Raw genomic sequence first — 22,150 nt, forward strand, 5'->3', positions numbered from 1 at the left:
GTGAAGAATGTCACTCTAAATGAGAAGGACTGTGCTTTAATCTTAATTGTTGTTTAATCCAGTACAAATGAAAATATTTGTGCAAGGATATTTTACCTGCTGCCTCCATTGGGACTACTTCATTATTATCCTGAAACAACTACTTGCCTCATCTACAAGAAAAAACTGGTTCATTTATCTCTTTTTCCCAAATGCATTGGGGCATCTCTTGTCACAGAATGTCACCAACTCAGACAGACCCATCATGCATGAAAAGGTGTCTCTGCTATGTTGAAGATCCTGTTCTGAGCAGAGCAGCTCACTCGGCTTCACTTGACCCATAAGAAACCAAACAGCTCCAATTTTCTGGATTGAAAGACTTCTCTAGTGAAAATATTGCCACAGCCCTGAAAATACACTGCTTGACAGCAAAAAAAGTCATGGTTTTATTTAAATAAAAAACTGTTGGAGCAGGGAAGGAAAAAGGGCAGTCAGAGAAAGCCTTCTGTCAATTCTCCTGCTCACGGGAAGCAAACCTCAAATGAACGGCAAGCAACGATAGGAATCTTCATCTCAATGGCTCCCCTGGTGCCAAAAACAAACCTTCAACAATCCTATTCTTTATTAAACAGTTCAGGAGATTTGCTCTGAACAGATTTCACAGCAATCCAGGTCTCTAACAGAGTAGCTATTGTTTCATCAAGTTCTTCTCTGACGTAAAAAAGCCACCACAGAACTCGCCGAACCCTCGTGCAGTTCTGGATGCAAAGAGTAACTGGGATTTGTCAAAAGGGATTTTTACAGTTCTCTTAAACTTTATGAAAATTATTCCAACCTGCTATTTGAAGAACAGGCTGATTCTGCGAGAATTATTTCACCATATAATTACAAAGCATATAATTCAGTAGTTTAGGATTTTTTTTTGCAGATCCATTTAATTCAGAATACCCTAAATTGATGTACAGAATTTAGCATTATGAAATCATTACTTTTAACCCTGACACACTAGAAAAAACCCACAGACCTAATATTTGTGGAATATTTTTATTCATACATGAGATACATTCAATCTCAATTCACTTTACCCATATTATTGGGAAAGTTATCTTCTAACTGCAATACAGGTCTTTCAATGAGAAATTCAGAGTAAATGCAGCACATTTTTAAATACATTTATTTAACAGGTGAAGGTACATGCTGTTCCGCAGTTAGACCAGCCATAAAATTGCTCCTCTTCTTTAGAAACTATTGAATCTTAAAATGAGAAAAATACACCATCCACACAGGGCATAAAAGGAATATTCAAATTTACTTTGAAAATATTTCACAGCTGATTGTAAAGTAAGAGATAGTTCAGGTTACAAGAGAATAAACCATCAGCTGATTTCAGAAGACACGCACACACTGGTGGAATTTTGAACTCGCTTTTTCTCAGCTGATATAACAATAAACACCTTCAGAGTTAAATGTCCAATTATAACAGATACAGTAATTAAACCTGCCAAAATCAGAGACTCCCTGAGACTGTCAGCAGAGCAGATGGCACTGCTGCTCCTGAATACGCCTTCAGAGAAGCCAAGGGGCAGCAGAGAGAGAAATGTATTTGATTTTTATTTCCCAACAACTTTCATGGACAGAATTTGGAATTTTGGTAGGAAAAGGAAAACACAGCAGACGGTAAACCAGTTTCATTGCTGTACATTGGAGTAAGTAAATTAATTTTAAAAGAGTTTATGTTTGCAATCCTCCCAATTAATGAAATACCAAGCTAAAAAATTTTAGCCCTGCTAAAGAATCTATAAATTACTTCCTGTGAGCTCACAGACCAAAAAGTATTTCAAAACATATACCAAAGTTATGACCTAGAAGCAATAAACCACTGAGTTTTCAAAGGAGATGAAAATAATTCATTACTTCCTAAAATTTACAACAATGGATGAAAGAAAAGAACAGAAAGGGAGTATGTGGTAGTAAGAGCAAGGAAAATACAGATTTAGTTTTTTGGTTACCTCTGTTTTACCTGTTAATATACACTTTGTTCAAATGATATTAAAAAACTGGAAAAAAAAAAAAGGCATGGCAAAAGTACATAGGAATGTTTTCAAGCCTGTCATACAGTGCCCTCTTCTTTCTGATAGGTTTCCTCATTTAAAATCCATTTTTAGTTATGTTTCATGACCCATATAAACCAACCCCAAATCTCTCACATTTTTAAACACACAGCCTACTTTTCCTTATCTACAGTGATACAATTGTATAGTCTGCATCCTCCTCACCTCTCTCAGCACCCATGATTTAGCCCCAGCCTGCAATCGTTCTGATGTTCCATTGATGCAGACTGCAAGCCTACACACACTCCTAAATAAGCCCAGCAGGAAGGTACAGTCAGCATTCCTACTCACCAGCATGCACAGAACGATGCCAAGCCTTTTTAAGTGGGTCAAAGCATTTCTGTGGGTATGAAGGATGGCCACCACTCTCCCTGGTCCTTTCCACAGGGACCCAGGGGACACACTGTGCTGGCTGCTGAAGCCTCTGCACTTCCTGGCTCATCAGATTTACTCCACATGAAAGTATTAGTTTGGTTCATACCTCACATTTCTGGCAAGTGCAGGGCTTACCTTGCACGTGCCAGAGAGGCTGTACAAACAGACAATACTATAAACTCTGGGGTTATTTCTGGAAAGCTTGGGGCAAGCTTTGGGAGGTAAAACAACTCACACAGCCTGAATCTCGTGGCTGTCCTCCTCAAGCAACCTCCAGTTCCTTCCCCATCACACACGGAATAGAAGTCTTAGATGCAAGATAGAAATTAGTGGTGGCCACCTCCACAAATACAGTAGCAGGAAAAGGCTCATGGACCAGTCAAATAATTAATCCTGCTCTTGATCTGCTTCTGATTTGTTCGCAGATGAAGAAAGCCCAGCTCTGGCAGCCGCTATTCATAGACAGCAAACAGGCTGCACACTCCTTCCCCTGATGCAAAGGATGTATTTCAGCAGTATTTGAACTGCAGATTTAAGGAAGGTCCTCCCTTTCTGGTTCATGAAGTGCATGAATATCTGATTAATGCACTAGGTGCTGAAGCACATTACTACTATAAAAATGAACTGAAAGGGTGGATGCTGTTTATCTTGCTCTACCACTTTCTTAAGTCTGTTCAGTTTACAGATCTGACTTATTTTTCATGTCGTACAAAGAAATACACTTCTCTATCATCACAGCAAAGATTTCGGTGCCTGCTGACTTAAGTAGGCTATTATTAACTCACTAGAGCAATGGAAACTTGTTATCACTAAGGAATTTTTGACATAGTTGGCCTCAAACAACCCTTTGAATATATATATTTAAAACAAAACCCCCAAAAAATTATAAACCTGTAAGCCTTATGCCCACGTTAATTATCATAGATCAATAATATTTCTCTGAATAGGAGAGCAAGAGAAGATACTAGTGGGCACATGAAATAGGTGACAGCACCAGACCACTGCTAAGGATGAGGACATTTCACATAACTTATCTTTAGACACAGTATCAGGAAAAACAAATTCAGTGTTATAATCAAAACCACCAACACTAGGAAAGAGGTCTGTCAGTAAACACACAGCCAAAGACCCATACGAAACAGATTTGGAATTTTGTTCACTTTAGCAGTGAGTATTATTAAGAAAATAATTTTGTAGAAGTTATGCAATTCAACTCAGAGAAGAAAATAAGTCTTAGACTGGTTTCAGGCTAGTATTAAACTATCAGGAACGGAGCTGATGTCTGAAGGAGACCGACGTCAGTTATACAAGCCCTGACTGCCTTCACATCCTTGCTAAGGGAAATATGGGCACCACCCATGGGCAAGACTGTGAAGGTGTGATGGGGTACATCATATTAACTCCTCAATGCTGTCCCTGCCTGTGCACACCAGTGTGTCAGTAGTTGCCAGCTACAGTAGGGGAAGCAAACATTTTAGTCAGAGTTCTTGGGAGATTAGAATGCGATGGAGAAAGGAGGATGAGCTGAGATAAAAGCAAGCCAAAACAAGAATTTGCTATAGCTCACCTGCTGTAGAATTACATAGACTCAAGCATTTTTAAATCCAGCTCACTAACAAAGAGCTACTGGATTCAGTTACACTTGCACTGCTTGTCAAGACAAAGAACCAGCTCTCCTTGCCACAGCAAGGCCCTCAGCTGCTCAGGACTGCACAGACTACAGCCCTCATCTCAGGGCATAAGTAGCCTGACAGCATTCTAGAGACATCCATGTACCTACACTCTTATCAGAAGATAAAGTTCCCCACTAAAACTATTCAAGTAGTTTCTGTTTACTCTAGAAAAATGCAAAGAAGAAACTTAACTGGGTCTTTATTAAGGTAAATGCGAAAGCAGCTAATTACTGTCTCAAATAATATATAATGTTTCTTTAGGCACTTTTAAGAATTTCCACTCAGTTTTTGAGGGGAACAAACAGTTATTTGAGCTATTGATGCTTTTAGAGGCACACCTACATTAAATACTACATATTTAAATAATTACTCAGAAACTAAATATACTATTTTTAGAAATAAACTAACCTTTTTTTGGTTTTTTGGGTTGTTCGGGCTTTTTTGCAGGTTGAGGGAAACAACTAATTAAATGATACTGAGAGACCACAGCACAACTTGCACTTGGAAAATTTCTTCCAGTATACTCAATTCCAGTAAAACTCACCCATGCTGAGTGGTATGTGGCACAAAGGCCTGTCTAAGCTGCGCTGGACTTATACCTGGGACAGACTCCTCCCTGGCCTACTGGGAAAGGAGTGAAGACAATCACTCTAGAGAAACAAAAGACACCAGTAAAGGAGGTGGAGATCCTGGCAAAGCCAAGAAACACAAGGGAAATATTTGCTTTAACAGATGCAATTCTTCAAATTATGAAGTGAGGGTGCAGTCAGAGAAGAAAAGCAGAGCAAGTGCCCTCCTGAGCTACTCTGCCCTTCCACTCATTCTCCTGTTACTTCCCTCCCACCAGCAGTTGTGCACTCGCCCTTTGGGGTTGATTGGGATCCCTAAAAACACAGGTAGATTCGATGTTAGAACAAACAGATTCAGACGCAAACTGGGCAGAAAACCAAGGCACAAGAAAGGATCACATGGCCATGATCAGGGTGGGAACAAGGAAAGTAGGACATCCCCTTTGGTAGCAGAAATACAGTGGGTTGGCAAAACAGCTGAGCTGATCCAAGCATACTGTCAAGGTACATCAAAATAATCCCCAAAAGCACACCGACTACAGGCATCCAGGAAAGGACTACAGATCTGTCACACCAAGAGATTTTTTTTTTAAGCACATGTATCCTGATGTTCAGGAAGGAAAGGAAGCTAAGGCTGTATTTCTTTATTCCTCAGAGAGCTGCCAGTGAAGCAGGAACGTGTTGCCTAAGGTCACATTTTAGGTGAGCAGATACCCTGTATTTGAGAGTAGCATCCATTCTCATCTGGCATTGAAGACTTTTTCTAATTCACGGTATAATTAAAATCCAAGTCCTAATACATTAATTACAAAGGATTTTTCTTGTCCTACATGCAAGATCTTTACATTTGTTGGAAAAGACCTGAAAAATTCAGTAATGACACCCAAGAGGATAGTCAAAAAGACGAACCTTATCTCAGCAGTGCTAATTTTTCTACATCCTCTTTGCAGAGAGAAGAGAAAAGAGCTGCTCTGAATCCCCCTCCATCTCCTCTGAGCAAGCCTGGGGACTTGCTGCCTAATTAGCTTTTGTGAATAATCCTTCCCCCTCTCTGTGAAGCCCACCTGTATTCTGCAGATTGCCTACATGTGTGTGACCAGAAAACATTTTCCTACAACCTGAAGACAAGATTTTTCTGATGGCAGATTTTCTACACCAGGAAGAAAACACAGCCCAAAGCTTATTGCATCATATTGTCCAGAAAAGTCCTATGATTATACAGGTACCAAATATTTCTCTTGTGGGCTACAAAACACCAAGCACAACCAGATGATCCATTCACACAATGAATGACCTGTTTGTTAGCAGCCTTCATCACCACAGAACCTTCACCTGTAACACGAGCCGGCAGCCCAAACCAGGACAAGGACGATGAGTGTTTTCCGCCCTCTTTCCCTATATAAGTAACATAAAAAGGCCACATTGTTTCACTAATGCAGCCGAAACAGTTACAGAGAACTTAACAGTGAAGAGTCCCCGAGTTGCACATAAAGCTGTAAGATTTATGGAGAAAAACTGCATGCATACAAACCACAGGCTTTCTACAGCTGAAAATTAAAAAGGGATTTTTCTGCATAAGATTTTTATAAAAGAAACCAAGACTAAGACAGACCAATTGCTTAATGAGGCAAAGGCATAAATCCTCATCAAGAGTATTTCTGAAGCTGGCACAAATTAAAAGGACAAAGGTTAGTTAAGGAGATATTTCTGCTTTTCAATGCCTCTGGCTGCAAAGCCAGTTTGATGCCAGTTTAAGAGGCGTATGTCCATCCCAAACTCCACATGGGCCAGCCTGCAGCATAACCCCATGAACATCTTCAGCAGCAGTTACAGAGTCAGTAAACTAGAGTTTGTGAAATGAGGAGGAGAGAGGCTCTTCCAACTAGTTCTGCATCCAGAGGCATTGCCTCTGTTAAGCTCTGTTAAGCTCCTAGAAGGTTGTGTAGGATGTCAGCTATGGGATCAGTGATTCATCACTCTTTCCCCAGGGCAAGATTACTACCGTGAGCAGGAATTCCTTCAAGATCAACCTCTCTCAAACTTTGTGGCCAGAAGATCACCCAGTCATGTACTCTTCAGCTGAAGTTTTATTAAATTTGCTGTTTAACAGAATTCTGCAAACTACAGAAAACACTGCAGCCTGTGAATGCACGAGAAACTGGTAAGACTCTGACATTTAAAACATCATTAACTGCACCTACTCTTGTAGATTAACTGATTTTTATAATTGAAGAGAAAGTTGATTAACAGTTCTGTAATTACACAACTGGTATTTTTAGGCTCCAATCATGTGTCCCTTAAGCACATGCATAATTTAACCTATCCAGGTGACTGAAGTTATGCCTGACTAAAGACTGGTGTGACCGCAGCAGCCACAGAGACAGGCTTGGAAAGCAAACAGCTTTTTCAGGCTGGCTCTAGCCACAAACTAGAATGCTGCATTAAGCTCCCTACACAAAGCCAATCTACGTGCAATTTTAACGACGTTGCACATCAGCATGACCGCCTTTGAACCTTGTCCACACGGCTGCTGTGCTGAGCTCTGGCAGGCTCATTAGTAGAATGCAGCTTTGGTCTCTCCTACCCCAAAGAAACAGGTTCAGCTTCCTGAGAAAGTTAAACAGGAATGGGAATACCACTAAAAAGCAAATAAGCAGCAAGTTAAGAACACAGAGAAAAAAAACTGAGCAAGATTTTGTTATGCAAGACAAGTTACCAGCAGTGAATCATTTGCTAACAAAAATAACTTGATGGAAGGGGTCAAACTCATCTTGATGCAGCTCACAAGACCAGCTTCACAAAGACAGGCTGGAGCACAACACATCTGGTAAAAGCAAGTGATCTTGCATCTGTTAGCATACATTCAGAGAAGCAAGTCAGAAAAACATCCTCTGTAAACAAGAATTTAGGTACAAGAGTACTCAAGAATAGCTACTACGTGCCTGCAGTACAATTAGGCAAGGCCTACAATGCCATTTGGTTTATACCTCCAAGAGGCTACAGAACCTGACTCGTGATGGCACAGCTCCATCCATGCCTGTGCACAACACAGAAAACATTCATGTACACCAAACACAACACTTACAGAGTAACCAAACACTAATACAATGGCACAAATCAACTCTCAGGCACTGCAGAGCAAGCTTCCAATCCATCTTCACAGCTCATGGCAAGTTTGGGGTGCCACAATCCCATTTTCCTAAGCTTCTGCACATGATCCCAACCTAACTCATACCAGCACTGGCATTTATGCAGTCACACAGAAAGCCGATTCAGGGGAACGACTGACAGAATAATCCAGGAAAAAAAAGAAGGTGATCAGAAGTTCATTCAGTTCAGATCCCCAAAATAGTGGCTGAGCACAGGAAGAAGCATAAAGGGACAAGTGAAAGGGTGACAGCCAGAGTTTAGATGAGTTTAGACTGGATTACACCTTTAAGAGGGGTTTTGGCAGATGTGGGAACAAGTAGCAAAGGGCTTGAACAACAACCCATAATCTGAGATTATTACCCTGCAATACACACAGCCACATCTCAAGCACTCCAGGTCAGCCAGGAAATATATTGTCAATAGAGTAACAATGGGAAGAACTGTGCTGCTAAATTATACTAGCTCTAAGAGTGCCCAAAGTCTAAAAATTTTTAAGCAGTAAATTCTTGTGAAACACAGTTTCACTAACAAAGCGCCTAGAAATTAATTTGCAGAAGGCAAAAACGCACATTTATTTATTAAAATTAAATTTTAAGAGCCGAGTTTTTCAAGTCCACATTTCACAAAAACTTTGCGGTGTTAGAGAAAAAATTAGCAGACATTTGGGTAAAAACCATCAGCCAGGGACACCTTGCCAAATTCCACCCAGCTCAAGTCAAGGGACTACAAAGTAGAAAACTCTTAGCAGAGGTGACAAGAATCAAGTAGATAAGATAAAGAAAATAAGTACTGCTTTGGGCAGAGGTAAGTGTGAACAAAGCATGGAACAGAATCTGGTATTCAGTTACAAAAACCATTGTGCTAAGACTGACTGAGCTGTAACAGACACTTTCCCAGGCTTTGAGGATTACAGACTTACGGTAAAAGACTGAACACCTAGATTAAACTAATTCAGAGCTGTAACTGAGAAAGTATTCTCAAGCAAGAATGCTTTAGTGTAACACAGCAGAAATATACTGCAGTAATCATCCAAAAAGTTGCCAGCAAAGAATAAAAAGAAAAGATAAAAATCAGCAAACCAGAACTTAAGAGAAATATGCCAATTTTCAGAATCTGCAGCTTCTCTCTTTTTTTTTTTTTTTAAGTCTGCTTTGATTAGCAGTAAACAATTAAATACAGAATCCAACAGCACCAGGAGTCACCCGGACCAGGCTCTGGGATCCATGACTAAGAAGCAAAAAGCTTGACCAGTCTGCCACAGACCTTAAAAGAGTTCCAGTGCTCTCCAACTCAGAAACAAGCCTCACCAAATTCTTGCTGGTACAATTAATAGCAGGAAGTTTAGACATTGGTAAGATTCACATGTGCACAATTTTCAGATGTAGACGAACTATAAGCACACTTCTACACTCTTTGAAACTGTGTATTGGCTCTTTGCAGAACACATGATGCACATTTAAACACAATAAACACTTCATGTTGGACTGTATATGAATATAAACCACTGATCTCCACAGACAGGTTGAAGATGAAGTAACAATAAAAGCTTCACAGAGGGTCTACAGTAGATGTTCCTGAGGTTGGATGATCTTCTGAAAACATCGGTTGTCCAACTACACACAACAGAGCACCAACTCAATTACTGAATCACCCTCTAAAATTCTGATTTTGCAGCTGTAGAAGGATCAACAGATATGCCAGCACACAAATCATATGGCATCCTCCTTCAGCTGAAATCAAATTAAATAAAGATGCGTTGGGATATTAACTCAGCAACTGCACGTTTGCCATATACACAGAGTGTGCAAACATTTCAGACAATGTGACAACATAAAACGTATGAAACAGTTCAAGTTAGAGTGAGTAAGAGGCTTCAGGAAAAAACATATTGCTCTTAATAACATAAGTATTAAACAATTCATAACTGTGATGCAACTTTCAGGATTTAAAAAAAAAAAAAAAACAACAAAAAAACCCCCACCACACAGAAATTCCCATAAGTAAGGTTTAATTCAAGCCTACCACTTCAGTACCATGTCACCTCATCTTTACTTAAGGGGAAAAAAATGCATAACTTACAAACCAGGTTTCAATGCACTGTCAGTTTGGTACCATACTTTAAATTCTCCTTGGCAATAAACCACTACATTTATCTTACAGACTAATCCTGTAACATCCTTATATCATGTGCTGTCAAACCATTTGCCATAGTTCAATATTCCAGTCCTTTCATAAGGCAGTTTTTCAGAACTATCAACACCACAATCAGCAATACAGTCATTTTTTTCCCCATATTTTCAATAGGTTCAGAACACTTTTTGCCCAAATTTTGGGAAGGAAAAAAAAATCCTATACAGTTAAGGATAACAATGTTATTTATCCCAGTTTCCTCTTGGTTTTTCTGTTTTATTATACCATCAGTAGTTCACTGGCCTTTCCTTCTGGGAAAGAACAAGGGAGTAAGAAATCCCTGCTCACCTAACAGCAATGAGACAACCTGCATTGTCCTTTCTTCCCTGCAAGAATTAGAGCAGCTGAGAGGGAAAACAAACTCCAGCTGTAGTGTAGGTCCAGCAAACCTGGTAGCAAAAGAAAGTGGCTGGTGTCCCTGCTTTTAAATGGCTCACACCTACTTTACATGCTAAGCAAAATATAGGTGTAAAGGCTGAAAAGAACTCACCACTCCTCAAGGGAAAACAGCATTCCTTCCATCAGTGGAGCAGCTGGGATAGAGACACCACTGCCCTGCTCGGGTCTGTGGGGACACCCAGGCAGAAGCAGCAGGTCCAGTGTGCTCAACCACACTGTTTAATGACAGGCTGCTGCCAAACAGACAAGTCACCTCCTGCACATCCCAGCTCCCCTCCTGCACATCCCACCCCCCCTCCTGCACATCCCACCCCCCCTCCTGCACAGCAGCAGGGGTTCCAAGCTAACCCCGTGCTGAGCCAGGCCAGGGAGTGAAGCTTGCCAATACAAAGGTTTTGGGGGTTTACTCTTTCTGTTCCTTTTGTTAGATGAGCTTTCTATTACTTGAAATACAAAAACATCTACAATTTAAGCAAAGGAAAAGCCAAGCTTGCCATAATAAAAATAACAGAAACCAAGGATTAGGCGGATCATTTTCAGTACAGGTTGTATCATGATATATTAATATGACACCGTCACCTCTACATTCTCATTATGTGAGCAAAAGTGATGGGATTAAGTCAAATAAAGGATTATGACAAGTCTGCAGAGACTACAACAAAGGAAAAAGGTTTCAGGCCAGGGAACACAAAGAAAGTGTGCAACAAATGTTCAAGTTTTACCACAGGTCAAGTGGACAATTTTTTGTAGAACCAATGAAGCACATAGACTCATTTGTCAGAGGTCACAACTAGTTGTCAGTATCAGAGGCAAAAAGTGACATTTCGTGAATAATCTTATAACTATCTTATCTAAATATACTCCGAGAGTGAGATTATTCAATAGTTTATCACATGAAAAGTCAACTGTTGAAATTTCAGCTACTGAAGCTAAAATGCACTAAGATGGAATTATTCACAGAAACAAGAAACATCATCTTAAAAACAAAACTTTGATTCTCTTTTTGCCTTTAAAAAAGAGGGACAAAGAAACAGAACTAATGTTACTTGTTTCAGCAAATTAACGTGGCACACAAATATTGCAGCCAAAGTAGACACTGCTGAATGAAAATTGAGAATTCCAATAAAAATAAATATCAATTAAAAAAAGACAAATACATATTTTTCAGGCTAAGTATATTGGTGTGAGAAGTATGATTTCTTAATTGAATTGGTATTTCAAAGCATAAGCTACCATTTAAAAACCCATTCTCGAGTCTTTAAAGACTGAAACTTCAAATTTGGGTTTATTTCAGACAATATGTTGGCAGCACCAGAGGTTTAGTAGAGGTGTCACTGCTAGTATAGTTATGTATTAAACTCCTAATTAGGCTAATCAGGGTTTTCTGGAAAAGAAAATCAACTTACTATGCAAAATTCTATCAAGAACACTGATTTAGACTTTAAAAGCATCTCCCTTCACACACAGTTCTCTTAAAGATTTATTTGCAACCTTACTGACATCAAATCGTAAACCAATACGGCCAAACTCTAGTGTGTCAGTATTATTATTTAAGTTCAAAACAATATTGTTTTGTTTAGAAAATACTCATCTGTCATGACCATCCACAAGGACTGAATGATTAATAGAAATGCACCTTATGAAGTGACATGAAGGAGAAGCATGAAAAGTTAGGGTGTTGGTCCAAAGTTTCCAGGAAAAGGAAGCACAGCATGTGGCAAAGACAACTATGAGAAAAGAGAGGACTTTGGATGCTGTAGTCTGCCACCAGCAGAGCAGAGAAAGCAGGACTGATGTGGTAAGACAAAATGGTAATGCAGCAGGACTAGTTAGGCAGAGCCTCAAGGGATAAGAAAAGAAAGGAAGGTTTAAAACACAATGGAGTAACTCTTTCCAAGATAACCCATGTGGGGCAGTAGATGATCTGATACAGTATCCTTAAACGTGAGATAACTGTCAAATGCGAGGTGATGTTTCAAGGTGCCTTTGTATGGTAAGCAAATAAAAAAAAAAAAATCAAAGTACAACATCAGGAAACTAAGGTACAAACAGTCCAAATCCAGCCTAAACAGCTCCACATGCAAAAAGGTTCCCCCCACACACTTGAAATAGCAAAGTCAGGAATGGCCTCATACCAGAAGGCATGAAGGATGATCTAGCAGACACTTATCTCACCCACACAGACACATTTAGAAAAAAAGACTGAACAGCCGGAATTGCTACACTGAACAACTTCACTCCTTAGAATAATTCCTGATTTAATGTTGGACACTGTCCAGCAGTTATTCAAAGCTACTAAATAGTCATGGAGTAGTAGGGAAGTTTTTAACAAAATGAACTTGCATAAAATGTCCTATATTCAACTCAGACAAAACACCTGTTAAACAGTGGTTTCAAAATATTTAGTAAATACACAGCAAATATAAAACATTGCAAAAATGTTACAATGACAGAAAAACTGCTGAGCCTAGAGTTTACAAATCTATGATGGCTAAAACCAATTTGTACATTTCCAAGCTATGTCAGCACCAAAAAACCCTCCAGAGCTAAACTAAAAAATTAAACCAAACAAAAAACTCCACTCTCCAAAACTAAAAACAAACAAACAGAAAAAAACCCAACACGAAATCACTTCAGTTGAGAAGAGCAAGTACCACACAAGTGGGAGATGCCAAGCACTCTTTCAAGTCAGAACAGAAGGCTGCATTTTCAGCTTCTTCCTAGGGGAGTGCTGGATTTGCAGATTCTAGAAAAAGACAACCCACATTTCCACACAGTTCACAGATATACTCAGAAATGGAAGAACTGACGGGCATTGAATCCTTGTGGGCTGGAACAAAATACCGTGAAATAAAACACCTTTAATTAAAATGAAACAAAGTACTTAACCGGGTGTTCAAACAGACCGTAGAAACCCACACTTAGATTATCAAAATTATTTGAAAGCACTTGATGTGATGAATCACTCTAGATTCTATAAATATCAACTAAGGAATAAACTTATAAGGATAAAGAACTGAGCAGCAGCCAGAAGAAAGAGCTGGAATTAAAACTGTGTTTCTTTACAGACCCTCACGCATCGCTTTCTAACTGTTTATATGCTCCCTTGTACATGACAACACGCAGAAACCAAAAAAAAAAATATTCACTAGGTGGAAAGATGAGAAGGGGGAAACTGCTGCAGCCCAGAGAACACACCGCGCACCGTGTGAACCCCGGGGTTACACCGAACCGTCATGCCGGGCAGGGCAGCGCTCGGCCGGAGCACCAACCGGGCGCTGCCGTTCCCCGGCACTGCGGTCCCTCGGCCGCGGGACCCGGCGCTGCCCGGGGCGTGGAGGGTGCCCGGGGGAGCGGCCGCGGCCCCGCGGCTGCCCCGGGGCAGAGGCGGGGAGGGCGGCGGCGGGAGCCTCGCCCGGCGGCGCGGGTCGGGTCGCTCCCGGCCGAGCCCGCGGGCGGGGAGCGATGAGCGGGGGACGCCGGGGCGCCCGCCGGTTTTTGGGGCCGGCCCCGCGGCGCCCGAGCCTCCCCCGCGGGCTGGGGGCACGGCCCGGGGGGTGCCCCCGCTCCCTCCTCCCCGGGCGGGGAGGCGGCTCGGGGCGGCCGGGACCCGCGGCAGCCGGCTGGGACAGGTCTGAGCCGGTCGCCCCGTCCCTTCCCCCGCCCCGCCGGGCGCTCCGGCCCCGCCGCCGCGGCACCCGAACACCCTCACCATTCTCCTCAGGGCCGGGCTGGGTCTCGGCGCCGACTCTGGTTCTCCTCTCGCCGGGCAGCTCCTGCTCGTGGTTCGGCGTCGGCGGTGGCGGGGCCTGTCTCCATCTATCGGGGCTGGGCTCGGCGGCAGCGGAGCGCTGGGTGGGGAGCGGCCGGGCGAGGACGGCGCACGGGGGGCGAAGGGAGGCGCGGGGTGCGGAGGACGGCGCTGGTTCGGCTCCACACCGGGACCCAGGGCTGGCGGCGGTCTCGGCCCGGCGCCTCTTTCTCATAATTGTGCGACTCGGCCGGTGGAGGAGCCGCGGCGCTGCCGCGTCAGCGCGCACCGCCCCCGGGGGAGGAGGGGGCGGCCGGGGCGGCGCTGCCCGGACGGGAGGGGCGCGGGTGTCTCGGCCCCTCCGCACGGCAGGGGAGCCCCGAGATGCCTCGGAAAGGTGGCAGCGGCTGCCGGTGGGCAGCGGCCGTGCTGGTGAGGTAACGGCGGAGATGTTAAAAACGGACCTTCCCGGGACAGGAGCCCTCCGGGCTGGGAACGCGCGGGTCAGAGGTGGGGGCTCCACACCCCACAACCTCCGCAAAGACACGGGCCTCGCATCGGGCTGCGCGGCTGCCCCGAGGGCAGGGACCGGGGCTCCGCTTACCGATATCGAGGTGTCACCTCAGCCCGGGCACGTTCCCGCCGGCTGCTGCCTTCGGAAAATGACCCGCGTTTTTCCTGATTTGAGCTACAGAGCAGGGAACAGCATTAGTTCAGATTCGTTCACCAGCCCCGCTTACACATGGCAGTGCCCAAACCCTGTGACTGCGCTGAGCGAAACTGAGGGAAAGTTCGTTTTGGAGGGAAAAGGTGGATGCATTCCTTCCACTGCAATCAACTCACTTCACAGTTTAGATTAGGAACTGCCCAGGGCAGGAAACTTGTCTTTTTTTGTCCCGGTATGCAATCTCCAAACTTGGAGAATCGGTACCGCAAACGAAAAAGCTCATACGATAATTTCTACTACATGTGTCATTATATATCTTTTGAAACAAACTTTATGCTACAGTAAACAGCATTTATAAGGGAAGAGAGATTAATTAAGTGTGGCTCTAATTATTTGTGTTCCCTATATGTAAAAAATTAAGGACGTCCTAGAAAAATCTTGCATCTAAAATAAGTATCTAATATTATGTTGTCATTAACTTTTATTTAAGACATATGCAGTTCAATAGTTCAGTGTTTCCCTCACAATGAAAAGTGAGTTAAATCTGGCTCAAAGGTCCTGGTACCATTTTTAAAATGCCATAGCCATACAAGAGCAGTAATTATGTAAAAACTCCATCCAAACATTCAAATTAATTTAAAACCTTTGATTTTTCATTGTCAGACCTGATCATTTGTCAGCTGTTGTGAGTTGTTGAACCAATTATCATCTATCTCCCCTTGCTGCAAAATGCCAACATTAACTGCCACAGTGTTGGGCTGAGCTGACAGTGTGTGCTCACACCTAAACCATGGGCTTGTGCATCACAGGGTAACAGGGCTCTGCTCATGCAGCCAAAAACTGATGAGCCACAGCATGACAGAAACAGTTTCTTAAGAGTCTGAGGGTTGGTATACTACCAAATTCACTAGACACACTCCAGTTATTAGACAGAGATGATCAAAAATCAAACCAAGCTTAAAAAAAAAATGGCCGCAGAAGTGGCAGCTGAAAGTTTAAACAGAACTGTGGATAACAAGAAACAAAAGATCCAGTTGTAAATTCTGGTACCAGGACCCCTTTACTGCAAACAATAGGTGCAAATTTGAGAAGACCCAGCACCTGCAGCATCCAGCTCACATTAGGGTGTTGCTGTGGGGAGTTCCTCAGCTGCAGGGGAGCTCCTAATGCTTGTTTTAACTTCTGAAAAATTCATGCTATTTTACATACATATGAAAATTAGGTTCCTAGGACTCCCAATTTTAATAGAATAGGAAAATTTGGCTTTTCCGGGAAAATGTTAAATTAGTTCTGAGTAAAAGATCACACAAGGAACAGGCTACATTTACTCTCTTACTGTAGAAGTCCCAAGCCTTCTGATCTGCAGCTACTTGTTCCTGCCTGAATTCCCATGTGCTAGTTCTTGGCTTAGGGAGCAGGAACAGGAGCAGTGGAAGCCCAGTAAAATTTTTTTGGAGATGATTCAAGAACTTTCCAAAGGAAAGCAGAGAAAGTGGGGGATTTCTGAATTCCTCAGTTAACACCATAAAGCATTTCTGAGAAATTACCCCATTCCTACTTCTTCTCTTCCTCTTCTTCCCTTTCTAATTCATTAATTATCTAAAGCTCACATTCCACATTAAGTTAATGAGCAAATTCTTCTATAACTAGGATCCTTTATCTCATCTCACAGTCTCACAGCAATATTTGGGCTATACTGGTTATCATGTTGGCCTCTAAATTTCATATTTGTGAACCCAAGAGCTAGAAGGAGCAAAGAAATTAGAAAAAAGTAGCTGGAGGCCAGCCTGAACATGAATCTTCTCTGGTACAAGCTGCAGTTTTAGGAGAACATAGAATTACAGAGTCAACTAGGTTGGAAAAGACCTCTGAGATCATCAAGTCCCATGCTTGAGGTGAGGAATTTCCATGTTTTTTTTCCCTGTTGATCCTGCAAAACTGTAGAGAGATTGACATTAAATTGTTGGAGAGTTCAACTGTGATTAAGGTTAGATGGAGAGAGAGCATATTTGTTTCACTGGAACAGCTTGTGATGAAAATGAAAGGAAAATGAGTCATCAACATCCTCTCTGCCTCATGCTGTCTGGGGGAGCATCAGCTCTCAGAGTGTTGGGAAGGGGGGCAGGACACAGTGCCCCTGTGACCTGGCAGTGATGGCACAGGGCCTAGGGAAGTCACTTTATATCCTTTTATTACTTGGATCAACCATATAAAACATGGCATGATTTGACCCTAAGCTAGCAGAGTTAGTCACCCAAAGGTGAATTCTTTTACGTTCAGATGTTAAATCTTGTGAATCTCTCTACCTCAGCCTTAGAGGGATGAGCAATGGGAGAAATATTTGCTACTTGTCACACTGTTACCTTTCAATCACACTAATACTCAACTCAAAATTCCTCTGATATATCCTTCCAAATCAACAGCTGTCAGCTGTGAATGACAAGGAAATAATGAAGCATTATTTTATACCTCACTGCATTTAAGGACCTTTAACCTCAAGCAAGCTTCTACTATCTCAAATTGAATATAACCGGTTATATGGTTATGTGGTTCCTGTATCTCATTTTTGTATCTCAAATTAAGCTACCAGTCTGTCCTTGACATGATGAGTTTGTTATATAATCATAACCAGCACTAATAAAATTTGTGATGTTAACCTTAATAGGTTCTGCATGATATTAAACCAGCTATAACTCGATCACACTGTAAGTGCTAAAGTATAAGAAATCTTTCTAAGGAAGCCCTTATCTCAATATTGCAATATCCAATAGCCAGGATGCTGCTGTTTCATTACTCACTCACCCTCACATAGATGAACTACTGACTCATGCACTGAAAAAAAATACAGCATTCCTCTTGATGATAAATTAAATGGGTTACTATTAAACGAAAGTAACCTTGGTTTTAACTTTGTTTGATTCTATAAAAAGTTTTACCAGATATGTGCTGCTATTCTGCAGTTATTCAAAATAAGTGCTGAAATTCAAGTAGTTAAATCAATCACAAATGCCAACTGATAAGGAGATCTAGTTACTATCCAACTTAAGATCAAACAGATTCTGTTTAGAAAACCTTTTTTATCCCTTACTACAGTAATCTGTGGTGGAAAAGAGTTATAATTGGTTCAATTTTCAAACAAAGGTGAATTATCCCAAATGCCTTTTTTTTTTTTTCCTTTGGACACAGGTTTATCCATTTCTGCTTTATCCAGGTAAATCAGCTGTTCAGCTACAGTGGAAACTCAGCAGTTTACATTGTGACTGCTACTCCTGAAAACTGAAGAAACCTTTTTTTTTTCCACATGCAAGTTCAAAATTTGTCAAGTAGGGAAAAAAACCATACTATGACACAGGTTAATGGGAACTCTAAGTCCCCTCCATTATTTGTGAAAGGTTTTTCTAGTGCTGGTGTTGCTGACTTTTTGTGAAAACAGTTCGTCCAGTACCAAATAAGGTTACAAACATGAAACTTTGTAGCAATTCAAAATACACTGTTTCAATATGGGATTAAGTAGAAACAGCCTATTGCTCTTAATCACACCACTTAGGAAACATAACCTAAAAGGAGGAGGCTTCTTGCCATTGATGCTGGGGAAAATAAAACTTAAAAAGTGCGTAACATCACAGTTTTTCAACTATTTAGTAATTACTTTGTTGGCATGTGGTACACTCCAGAGTCACATATCTTCTGAAGAGCTCCCGAAGGTTTAGTAATCTTTTTGCGTTATACCAAGGTTTTGAAGTCAAAAAGTAGTTAGTCTGAGCAATGTGTTAGCTTTAACAGCTAAGAAGACATGCTCCCTCAAAAGAAACAAGTGTCATAGCTGTACATTTAAGAAAGAGATCATGAAATCCAGGGTAAATTCAAGATATAGCAGGAGAAAAATGTACAAAAATTAATTTTGCATATTTAACAGTCATAAAACAAATTATTCCCTGTAGCTGTTTTAGACTCCAACCTCACAAGCAATGTATGTATTTAAACTAAAGTAACAAAACTGCTCATGTATTAAAATTGACAAAATAACACTGATGGCTTACTGTGCCGCCAAAACTGTAAAAAGAGAAGATGGAGGTGCCTTTGGAGATAAAAGAACTGATCTGGTATCACCTAAAGGCCACCAGTGCAGTTCAGCTCCTCTCTAACAACACTGCATTTAGGTGTTAGCTAAGGGCAAAGTCAGCCATTTACTTTGCAACACAGATGCAGGGAATGGTATGTGAGGCTTCTCAGTGCTTCAGTGCTTTGCTGGGAGTGGCAAATCACCACTAACAATAGCAAAGGGCTGTAGGGTGGCTTTCTGATGGCAGCACAAAGGACTCGATGACCAAACACAAGCTCAGAGTGCAAAACCAGTAACTCAAGTTCAGCTTTGCAACATGGCTTGTCACATCCCAATTAGGCAACTGAGGGGTGGGTTTTCCATTTTTAAAATCTGCATTAAAGATACTCCCTATTAATAGAAAGGGACACCAAATTAATGAGCTAACTGAGCACATGCAGTTCTGAATGTGGGATTTGTCCTTTCAGATGCTCCATGAGTATACAAAAAGAGATACATTACCCAACCCATCATCTAAAGTAAAATGTAAGTGTATCCTGTATTTGGGAATATGACACATTACTTCCTGCTCAGAAAACTGCATTTGAGAGCTTAACCCACAAAGGCTGAAGTCTTGCACAAAACTGCCAAGGGTGTGCCACATTCATCTCTATTTAGATGTGTAAACCAGCAGCTGCCAGGAACTGTGTGGGTACATTTACAACATAATAATGGCCCTTTGCAAGATTTTATCAGTGCCTGCCTTTAAAAATGCAACTAAAACAACTTTATCTCAGTTTTGTTCCTTCTGAACTTTCTCCCCCCATAATTTTTTTTTTAGAATTTCTCAAGCTTCCCTGTGAAAATTGTTCCTGCTGCAATTTTTTGGCTCACAAATTCTTGTGTTTTCACTGAGCAGATACACAGTGGTCGGAGAGTGAGGAGGCCTTTGCACAGAGAAGCTCCATGTGCAAGAAGCAGAGGTGCAACATCTCCTTCCAGGACTGCACTGCCTGAACCAGCAAGCAAAGCAGCAAGAGGCAGAGGTGCCTGAATTTTAGAAACTGGGGACAAGTTCACAGAGCTCTGCTTCTTTACAGTTTTGTTTTTTGGGTTTGTTTTGTTGTGTTTTGTTTTAATTTAGGGATAGGTAACTCTTAATCAAAATGTAAAATTTTAAATTTAATTTATATGGGACTGGTCTTAATTGTCCAACTTTAAACTCTTATTTGACAGTGACCATGACAAAAGTATCACTTTGTCCTGTGGAGGCTTGCTGTTCCATTTCTCGGAGAAAAGGTAGCAGTGGGCATGCATTTGGTCTTGGTTCCATTGTTACTCTAATGTAAATTTACTTATAAAATTTATTTTTGAAATCAGCTACCACAGAAATACTCACTTACCTGTTTGCTAATTTTCTGGAGTTGCCTTAAATCCACAAGGACAGATCAATTTCCCAGCCTAAGTTTCCATTTACATTTTGAAAGAAATATTTAATTAAAAGAAGCCCACTTTTCTTGTAGCTTTGACAGGGACACATCACAACAAAGGTGGAAATTAAATTAACTGAGCCATTGCTGAACTTTTAATTCAGCAATTAACCTGTCAAATTTCCTCGTATTCCCAAGTGTGTACAACGCACAAGTTGCTACATTGTGGTAGCAGTTCTGCAAACACTGAGAGAACCAACACGAGCACATTTCAACCCCTGATGAAACTGCAAAAACTTTCCTTTACTTTGTTTTGTTTCCAAATCTAAATCTGGCTGTTACAACAACAAGGCAACCCCAGAAAGTCGGTGGGGCCATAACACAGATAAGGAGAAGATCAGCTTGTTTTACATGACTGTCACTGAAACCAGACAGCAGAATACCTGTGAGCACACTCCTGACAAAAAGCTAAAAGCTCTTTGATCTAAACACTTTCTTGGTTAAAAGGTCTTTGAGCTGCAAGCAAAGAACCTATTCTCAGCTATTTGATGCCCTCTATATTCAGGGAAACAGGATCTTGCACATTCTTTATCAATAACAGGAATTCCAGAGATACCTGAGCCTCCACCATCAACCTCTCTCAAGCACACAAAACCTTGAACTTTGATCACTCACTTCTGACAAAAGGGATAACAGTCTGAGTTGCCCTTCTCCTTCTTTCCTTAAAAATCCTAAAGATAAACCATTCACTCAGAAAATGTGCTGTATGGGCTACTTGAAAATAAAACAGTGCTTCAGCTTTTGAAAGCATTGCAAATTCAAAGACAACTTTTAAATGTGCTTAAGTCTAACAGCCTACTCCAATCACTCTGCTCAGAGCAGGCTGCCAGGCCTGTGTCCACTTGTATATTGAGTATCTCCAAGGGTGGAAACTCCAACTCCACCCTCTCTCTGTGCAATTTACACCAGTGTTTGACCACACTCACATGGAAAAGCTTGCTCTTGTGTCTAAATGGAACTGTATTGTAAAGATTGGACTGATCTAAACAGGCAAGCATCCTCTTCCTCAGAAGAAACTACCTCTCTTCTTGCAATTTTGAGATTTACAGTTTCGCCCATGTGTCAAATGGAGCAGCCTTAACAATGGAATGCAAGGGGAACAGACAGTGAAAAACAAGTTTGCTGATTGCAGCTGTGTCTGTTCTTAACTTCTTTATTTTTTAAAATAAGTATATTTGAAGAACATTTTAGAGAGTCTCCTTCAAAACATAAACCAAAAAGAAAATAAGAATTTAAGTACTCACTTACTGAGACTCAATGCTACTGGAACCTCCAATGTATGAGCAGAAGAGGCTCAAAATATTTAAAAACATGTTGCATACAAACACACTATCCCAGGGCTGTAGGGATGTCTCAAGGATCACATACCAAGTCTATTCAGGTTCAGTGACTTTTTTCCCTGTCAACATTTCCAACCCAGCCTGGGTTTCGTGTCCGAGGTGTGGCTGTTTCTTGCCCTCATGTCAAAGGCTGAGCACCTTCAGCTGAAAATACTTCTGCAGCACTATTTCCTGGGCTGAGTGCAAGCAGCTTGTTACCATCAGGAAGTTTGCACGTGTTAAATAAATTCCTCGCTCACTTTTGTCAGGTGTGCTTTCCCAGAGCTCATGACTAACAGCTGTGCAGCGAGCACTCCCTGATCAGACCAGTCCAACAGATGTAGGCTAGTTCACAGACTTCAGTTCCCTGCTCTTCACCCCAGAAGAAAATTAAAAATATAGAGAAAAGGAATCCACCAAACCTACCACACAGAT

The 22,150-nt window shown here is 41.5% G+C and overlaps 1 protein-coding gene across 2 annotated transcripts in view; it reads right to left on the reverse strand.

The window, feature by feature from the left end:
* TRPM7 (transient receptor potential cation channel subfamily M member 7) overlaps nucleotides 1-14,408 on the reverse strand; it is a 54,029-nt gene extending 39,621 nt beyond the window's left edge. For both annotated transcript variants that reach the window (XR_001873141.1, XM_017804970.1), the window contains exon 1: nucleotides 14,159-14,408. Coding sequence is in view for 1 of the 2 variants with exons in the window: in XM_017804970.1 (XP_017660459.1) it covers nucleotides 14,159-14,161 (3 nt within the window). In the remaining variant the exon portion in view is untranslated. The remainder of the gene's footprint in view (nucleotides 1-14,158) is intronic.
* Nucleotides 14,409-22,150: the final 7,742 nt, after the last annotated feature.

This window comes from Lepidothrix coronata, unplaced genomic scaffold (genome assembly GCF_001604755.1).
Source record: "Lepidothrix coronata isolate B3197 unplaced genomic scaffold, Lepidothrix_coronata-1.0 Scaffold11, whole genome shotgun sequence".
Classification (NCBI taxonomy): domain Eukaryota; kingdom Metazoa; phylum Chordata; class Aves; order Passeriformes; family Pipridae; genus Lepidothrix; species Lepidothrix coronata.